Source organism: Notechis scutatus, chromosome Z (genome assembly GCF_049901735.1).
Source record: "Notechis scutatus isolate UNSWTSFEM ecotype Mainland chromosome Z, rNotScu1.2, whole genome shotgun sequence".
Lineage (NCBI taxonomy): Eukaryota > Metazoa > Chordata > Lepidosauria > Squamata > Elapidae > Notechis > Notechis scutatus.
Genome location: NC_142025.1, coordinates 103,784,147 through 103,792,208, shown reverse-complemented (window position 1 = coordinate 103,792,208; position 8,062 = coordinate 103,784,147). Strand labels below are relative to the sequence as shown.

Genomic DNA, 8,062 nt, shown 5'->3' with positions numbered 1-8,062 from the left:
TCAGTGTAATGCATCGATCCTTACTCGTTTCTCCAAGCCACATCATTTGCCTCATCTGTTTCTTAGCTTATAAAACCACAGTGCTTTCAACCTCTTCCGAGTCAGAAACAGTTAAAGAATATTTAAAGAAGAAAATTCTTAGTCTTCGTGTTTGGAGAAGACGGCTTTAAATGGTTAGGAGTGTTTTTACAGAGGACTTGATTATGCAGTCAGTTATAATATCCAATCCTGAAAGCAGAACTTGAAACTACCTTATGGTGGGAAATGTACCCTTTGGAATCCATAGAGATATTTACAACTTACTATAATCATCTAAGGAAGGAAATCACCCTGGATTTAAAATGAGATTAATGCATTCCCTCCCATCTGTCACACAAACTTAAAGAATATTAGCAGCTCTTTCATTCTATAACCCCGAAGTAGCCTTGCCCCCACAAATCAAAGAGAGCCGCGTTATTTTCTTTCAATAATCTTTATTTACCTCCATCCTTTATCGCCCTCCTCCCCCAGCGCTGCCTCCATTGCCCCCTCCTTGCCCCCCTGCGTCAGGAGCTCCAGACATCATAAGAAAAAGCACGATAGGAATAATGTACATCCACTGTAGGAGAAAAATAAATATATATTATATTAGAAACATATGGCTTCGTTATGTGTAATAATCCATCTCACTCTTTTCCATCTTGGAAGTGGACCATGGTGATCATCACGAAGCCCAATCTTCCCCCTTACCTGTACTTTGCAGGTTCTACTGTCGCTCTCATCCCCTCTCCCTGCATCCTGTTGCTGCCCCTCCCTCAAATCCCAAACACAAGAAACCCTCCACCAGGTTTACAGCTGAGTTTATCGGTGTGCAACCAATGAGGAAGAAGTGTCTGTGTCTAGTATGGAGGAGAAAGGACCTGCCACCAAAAAGGGGGTGTATTGTATCAGGAAATAAAAGATCCAGAGAGTAGCAAACTGAAAATTAAGAAGCAGGCCCCTGAAAGGCACCCTGCTTACTTTGAATGTTCTCACCAATTAGCAGCAGAGGTCGAGTCCAAGCTATCACAGAGCAAAGAAACACTAAAGTAACTTCAAGAAAGCCAGCTACTGAGCAACGTAATTTGTGGGGTTATTCTAATAATTCATTGATCAAAGGAGTAAAAAAAAAAAAAAAAGATAAATGCTACCCTCTGGACCAGTGAACACTAAGGTAACACCTGGGTGAGGCTGCAGCCACCTTACATATACACACTTCCCCTCCCCAGTATCAAGACTGGCTCCAAAAGAAGCGTAGCCTTTTTATTCTCCGAGGTGACACAGGGCAGTAATGAAAGAGTTCAAGCTAAATGGAGCCAAGCAAAGAAAATAGAAGTGAGTTGAGCCAGTTGCGGGATTACTTTTGCTCATGGCCGTCGTCTCAACTTCTTAGGAAATGTTGCAAAGATGGTCACTGGGAGAAGCAATACTCCACCCAGAACTGAATGCCACTGCAGGGATTGCGGATAAGAAATATCAGAGCGGAAAGCAGTCATTTCTCAGCAACAGTTGCCTGGCTAGATCCAGAAATGAGACAGCAGGCAGGCTGAGGAACTGAGAACATTGCGCTACAAGAGTGCAAAAAAGAACGGAGCCTCCTCTTTCTACCATCCCTTCCCCCACCCACCCCCCACCCCCAAATATAACACTTACATATTTCGCAAAGAAGGACTTCTGCTCCTGTGGATTTTTGGCTTTCTGAGCCTGCTCTTGTTCCAAGCGTTCAATAAATGCTGCTGTTTCAGGGCTGGCAGCAGAAAGAGAAAAAAAACAACAACTATTAGTAACAAAACTAGAAAGCATCCCTCAGTACTCACAGGGGGCTGCAGAACCCCAGACAGGCGTTAAAAAGGTAAATGGAATGTTTGGGCCCCAATGTATTTCAACAGTGTTTCCTGTGTAAAAAAGCATTAACACACCACAATCCACAAGTGTTCTGCTGTTTCTTTCACTAGAATAGTCAATGAAATAATGCTTTGCTTCCAAGGAAAGATATGTTGAAATTCACTGGATCCATCTTATAAAATTCCCCATTTTCCCCCATTCCCCATAAAATTCCCCACTGGAAACATGATTCTGTCCTTTCTTCTTCCTGCTCTCAGAATTTCCACCCACTCTTCAAAAAAGGCAGCCCGATGAGTATCTCTGATGTTCAGTGCAAACCTAAACCTGTATAGAAATAAACAAACTTAACAGACTTCAACAAAACCTGTCTTTCCAATTTGCATGTTTAAAATCAGAGACAAGTCTCTAGATTCACTCTTCTCTGCAAATAAATCACCTAGAAATCTTTCTGCCAATCTGTCCAGATGAGATCCTTGCCTTTTAGCCAAGCTTCTTCATCCCATTTTGGTGAAGAAGACTGGTCACTTTCCTTATATTCCATTGAGGAATCCTGCTCTTAATTCAATCTCTGCTTCCAAAAAATCTTTTATAATCTAACTTTAGATTCCTTCTACTAGGTATCCAGGTTATCTGACCTTCTAGTTAGAAACCATTTGCTCCATCTTTCAAATTCTTAAAATAATCAAACCAAGTCAAACTTTCTATATTCCCAGGGAGCAACCACGTCCTAAATAAAAGCTATTTAGTAGCATATCTCCCTTCCAAAATCCCTAGTGGTTCCATTCATGATTAAAAGCCACACTTATGTTTTATACATTTGCCCAATCTCATTTTAAACTAGCTGCTGTTAATACATCTTGCAGCTGCTAGTTCCACAGATCAGCAGAAGCCCTGCATTCTCACCTGATTAGTCAAAAAAAAAAAATACTCACACAGCTGCTGGTATGGGCTGCTGGAGGAGAATGGTAGTATTGAAGAGTTCCAGATCCACATCTTCCACTTCAGCTCCATGGCAAGAGCTAGGAACAGCAACAGCAGAGAGGCCAATTATGTTGCCAGCTATGTCTGTGTGTACTATCAGCCTATCTGACAGGTGAGACTCGACCAATGAGCACTGCAAGGAAAGGAAGACACATCGATATTGTCTCTCTGCCTGTTTTAGCATTTCCAACTCAGTGCACATAAGCTGCTGCGCATGCTACTGCAAAAGCTCAGTCCTGTGAAGTTAACAAGGAAGTTACTGGGATAATGAATGAATGGGGCCACGCAAGCACTTCAGGGGTGACTTTTTCTTGAATTTGGCCTTCCTATCTTTCACATCAGCCTGTGTTTCAATAACAGCACATATGACATCTCCAGCAAAAAAATATCCCAGGCCACAACTTCTCAGGCAAAGAGTTTAATCTCAGAACCCTGAGATTCTGCAGTGCTGCTTTCCCTCTCAGGAGGCACCAGTGTTGGACCAGATAGAAAGATATTTCAAATGAAGAATACAATGCTTCTTATATTTATATCTTGATATTCCTTTAAGTAAAACTAGTAATTTATTAAGCCTTATTTCTGCAAACCTGCACTGCCAAAATGTTTTTTTTTTCATATTTGTGAAAAAAGGGCTTTCTAAAACACAAAAAAACCCCACAATTCTCACACTAAAAAGGTCAAACATTTAACTTTGGCCATTCTTGTAATATCACTGAATTACTATTTATCTCTCCTTTGGCCTCAAAGCTGGCTTTTCTTTCTGAAAAGTGCACTCTCAGACTGCAAAAAAAAAAAAAAAACCTTGACTGTGATCCAAGTACACAAGATATGAGGAAGACACAGTGACTGGCTCAGAACCTGAATCTCCCCAGTCACAATCCACCATCATACTGTCTTCCTATCAATCAGCATATAGTTGATCTTAGCTGGCAAAAAATAAGGTCTAGTTTCTATTACTTAGAAATCTCTAGGGACAGGGAAGAAAATAAAATCTCAGAAGGCAGTGGAATACTATTTCTGCATTGCTGCCAAATAAAGATGCATGATTTTACCAACGTATCCCCAGAAATTAAGCTAAAATCAATTGGAAGGGGGTTATTCTATTATCTCTTCCCTCAATAATCTCAGAACAGCCTCATCAGGATTAGGAAGATGATTTCCTGATTAATACAGGATGTGACACAGGAGACTACTTAAGGGGGGGAAATCAACTCCCAAGACCATGCTTTTTCACTTATCCCTCTCAACCAACCAAGAAAAAAAAAAAGCAGTTTCCTCTTCCTACCTTTGGAGATATTGCATCTGGCTATTTTACTAGAATCAAGCTCAACTCACAAGAGTGTGCAGGAATCGATTTTTTTTAGCTGCTTTCAGTCTAGTAATGTGCAAGTGTCTCACTAAGATACCGTTTGAACATGTTGCAAAGGTACTTTCTTGGTATTCTGGGTCCAAAATAGTTAGAACAGCATATTTGGGGCTTGGCACATTCTATGATGGAGCATTTTTCCATGCCTCTGTTCAGGCAAGTGTCCTGTATGGTACAAGAATTCCACAGCAGTGAAGACACTTACCGCTCTAACAAAAGTGGTGACATACTCAACAGCTTTCTCTTCAATGCTCCCCAGAGGCTGTCGCGGGATTCTTAAACGGTACAGTCCACCCCCAGTAGCTACCTCCTGAGTTTGTCAAAAAAAAAAAAGAGGACACAGTCGTTGAAAGCAGAAACTCACTACCTCATCCTATTTGAAGGAGATAGAAATTACACTCTGGTGATCTCAAAATAGTATTAGTCTTCCATACAGGAAAGCAATCAAATACAAGACCCTTATGTGCTGCTCCAAGTATATCAAATAAATTTGTTTCATCCTTTCAGAAAGAAGCTATTTCTCTTCCAAAGTGCCCCCATTCTAATATGTTTTTCCTTTAAAAAAGTAAAATAAAGCTTCTCTCCCTTGGCTTCCCCGCTCACCCTAAGTTTGTTGCGCTCATCTTCAGTTAACTGCTTCTGAGTCAGGGAGAGACTAGGTTCAGGACCCACATTCCACAGGAGTGTACCCCGTTTTTTGAAATGAATGCTATCATCTTCAGGAAAAAGAAACACAAGTTAGTCTTAAAGAGTCCTAATCTTGTTACTCTTAGATAAATGACCTTTAGCCACTTATAGGAGTTGGTGTCTCTCCAAAGTCCTCCCCTATTTTTTAGATTGCCAAGAATTGCCAATGCAATTCTTTTCCTCTTTAGCATATACAGAATGTGTTAATACAATAAGAACAGAAGTGAGCATCCCATGGGCCCCAACCTGCTCAAAGGTGGGTGTGGGGTTTGTTTGTTTTTGTTTGTTTGCTGCCTATCAATTAACACACAAGGTTAAATTTCCACAAGAATTTCCACATGAATGTATAGATTTTTAAGATATTTAAAGCATCTATTTAGCTCTTTAAAGATATTCTAAGAAGGAAAACCCAGGATCTATTTTCTAAGTTTCACAGGATTTTAGCATGTGTCTTAATCCTTCCCAATGTAAATTAACAATGACAACCCTCAGTTCAGGAATAATTTGAAGGTAGTAAACCAGGCCTAGGAGAGATGCTTACTACTCAAAGACTGCCTACCTCTGCATATTTGAAATGGAGAAGTCTATCAGGAAATGGAGAAGTCTATGCAGGTTCCAAGGTTCCCACAGTGTCTTAATATATATATATTTGTATGCATAAATGCCCTATGAAAAGTGGAAACTAATGTGACTATGAAATGGGTCTAATTACTGCTACCGTGTTTCTCATATAATAAGGCCGGGACTTTTTTTTTTTTTGAGCCCCGAAAAAATGGCTAGGTCGTCTTTTCAGGGGTGACTTAATTCCCTCCCCCCTTGCATCTTCGGGCAGGCGGCGACGGTTTGGATGTTGACCTCGGTGTTGGTGGGGCACTTCGTATCGGGGTCAATGCAGGCAGCACCATATCCGGGTGTGCAACAAAAGTACTTCCTAACGGCAAGCTCCCCCACCATTCCCCCCATTTCGCATGTTTTAATATAGGCCTTAATTTGGGGGGAGGGGCTTAATTTCATTTCATGCCTATAAAACATGCTGGGACTTCCTATTGGGGGAGGCCGTATTGTTGGAGAAACAGGGTACTTACCAATAATGTGGGCAAATTGTCCAGTTCAATCTTGATCATGCTCACAAAATACTCACCCAACTCAAATGAATGCTCCAGCTGCAGATTCAACCCACAAGTTTCAGAATCTCGGGTTTCACCAGACTGAAAGCAACAGAACTAGATCATGAATGTTACAAAGCTCCTATAAATTGTTCCAAGCTTCAGTGACCCAAATTCTGCCCTATCTGTGCTAATGTTACATCCCACATAATAGTAAAACTTTTCTGCCCATAATTTAAAATAGTATTTTAAGTTTTGGTAATTGTACTGCCACCACCTGTTAAAAAGAGACCACAGATTTATAGCATTAAATATGACCAACAAAACTACGATGCATTCCAGTCTATGATATTTATTATGGAACAAGTTTTTATAACTAGAACCTATATAATCAAATAAGTTAGACTAGGCACAGGCAAAATTAGAAATGACTCAAATTCACATAATCTTTTGACTGAATTGTTGCATAAAATATCTCTCAATATTTTGAGAAGCTCCTTTTTGTTATCCAAACCTGTGAGATTGTTACAAGAATACAAAGAGATAATGCCTTCGTAGGAGGACATAGTTTACAAGCAGATAAGGAAGTTTCCAGTTCAACTAGTGAATTAGCTGACAAATTCTCCAGATGGAAATCCTGGAGAATTGTCTCAGGTTATTGGCTATAACTCTGAGCTAGATATTATGTGCCATCAAGATTGGTTATCCATAGATATCCTCAATCCTTAGCGTGGTCTTTCAGATCTCCCAATGCTAAGCTGGATATATCAACAATGATTTAGAATAAGGCAGCTATCCATCAACTTCTAAATCCCAGGAAACCTTAATTAAAATGTTTTAAGATCGTAGAGGCTCAGGATTCAGTCCATCCATAGTTATGAAAATTCGATGATAATTTTGGGCTTGTCATTCTCTCAGTTCAACCTGGCCTCACAGTGTGGTGGTTGTTGGGGTAAAATGAAGAAGATCCCCCTCTTGAGCTCTCAAAGAAAGCCATTGTACATACAATAAGCGTGTCCATTATTTGATGCCCAGATGGCATTTAAGTCCCAGCCTCTTTAGTTATCTCTTACACAATTGCTAAGCTACTTCCTTCCCCAAATCAGAATACATTGATGCATCCTGATTTAGTCCTAAAGTTATTACTCAGTTTATGAATGCTAATGGCAGAGCTCATGAAGCTGCATCTATTAAATAAAAACACAGCCACGAAGAACGTTTTGTGAAGATCATATATGCATATCTCAACTCTCATAACTCCAGATCCCAATCCATTTAATGAAACTGCATGTTAGGAGATTCAAGACAGGCATCACTAAGTTTAACTATAGGACTCACTGCCACAAGATGCAAATCGAGCCACAAGCTGAAATAGTACTGGTGGAGGGGGAGGGGAACTATTTGCAACCATTAATTATGGTTAAATGAAGCATCCAGACTCAGAAGCAGCATTCCTGTGAACATTTTTTTACAATTCCTTAAGCATTTATGAAAACACCAGTTTGACGTTTGGTCCGGTCTAGCAAGGCTTATATCCTGGATATAAAAGAGCTTGTCAGCTCTGCACTCAACCATGTTATCGTGGGACTTACCTTGACAACTGCCTCTCCCCGGCAGGAGGCAGAGGCCCGGACAAGAACCTGCGGCGAGGAGGAAAGAAGGAGGGCGAGGACAAGGAACAGGCAGACGCACGTCGGTCGTTCAGCGGCCGCCATAGCTCCCTCCACGGATCACGTGACTTGAGAGAGAGGGGGCAGAGCAACCGCAAAGCATTATGGGGCCGAAGTGCCGCGTTCAAGAGCCCAGCGAAAACCAATCACCGGCGTCTTGCGGTGTATTCGCTCTCCGCTCGCGCCGCACGTGGCTTGTCTCGCAGCTGCAAGCGCGGAGAAGAAATGATGACGTAGGGGGCCGAACTCGAGTGATGGGGAAGAAATTGCACAAGAAAACATGGTGCGGAATGAATTTGCTTGCGCCTCATTCTTTAGTCTCTTACAGAACGGTCGACCATTGTCTCCTCTATTTTTGAAGGCGATGAAAGGATGAAATAACAATCTGC

The 8,062-nt window shown here is 41.1% G+C and overlaps 1 protein-coding gene across 2 annotated transcripts; it reads right to left on the bottom strand.

Moving 5' to 3' along the window:
* Window positions 1-456: 456 nt before the first annotated feature.
* Window positions 457-7,765, bottom strand: EMC10 (ER membrane protein complex subunit 10). Of its 2 annotated transcripts, XM_026669571.2 has the most exons (7): window positions 7,596-7,762; window positions 6,039-6,105; window positions 4,814-4,926; window positions 4,416-4,520; window positions 2,796-2,977; window positions 1,672-1,765; window positions 457-598 (listed from the first exon to the last, which is right to left on the bottom strand). In XM_026669571.2, the coding sequence occupies exons 1-7, from the start codon at window positions 7,716-7,718 to the stop codon at window positions 491-493; spliced, it is 792 nt and encodes a 263-aa protein (XP_026525356.1). In that variant the 5' UTR covers window positions 7,719-7,762; the 3' UTR covers window positions 457-490. The 2 variants fall into 2 exon arrangements, with proteins under 2 accessions (XP_026525356.1, XP_087804278.1); XM_087948152.1 differs by lacking the exon at window positions 4,416-4,520 and having other exon boundaries at window positions 7,596-7,765.
* Between the last annotated feature and the right edge of the window lie 297 nt (window positions 7,766-8,062).

Excerpts from the sequence above, each read along its gene's own strand:
- EMC10 (XM_026669571.2), bottom strand. The coding sequence starts at position 7,718 with ATGGCGGCCGCTGAACGACCGACGTGCGTCTGCCTGTTCCTTGTCCTC. Across the intron at positions 4,927-6,038 it reads GGAGCATTCATTTGAGTTGG|ATGATAGCATTCATTTCAAA; the intron begins GTGAGTATTTTG and ends TTTTTCCTGAAG. Across the intron at positions 2,978-4,415 it reads TCACCACTTTTGTTAGAGCG|TGCTCATTGGTCGAGTCTCA; the intron begins GTAAGTGTCTTC and ends CTTTCCTTGCAG.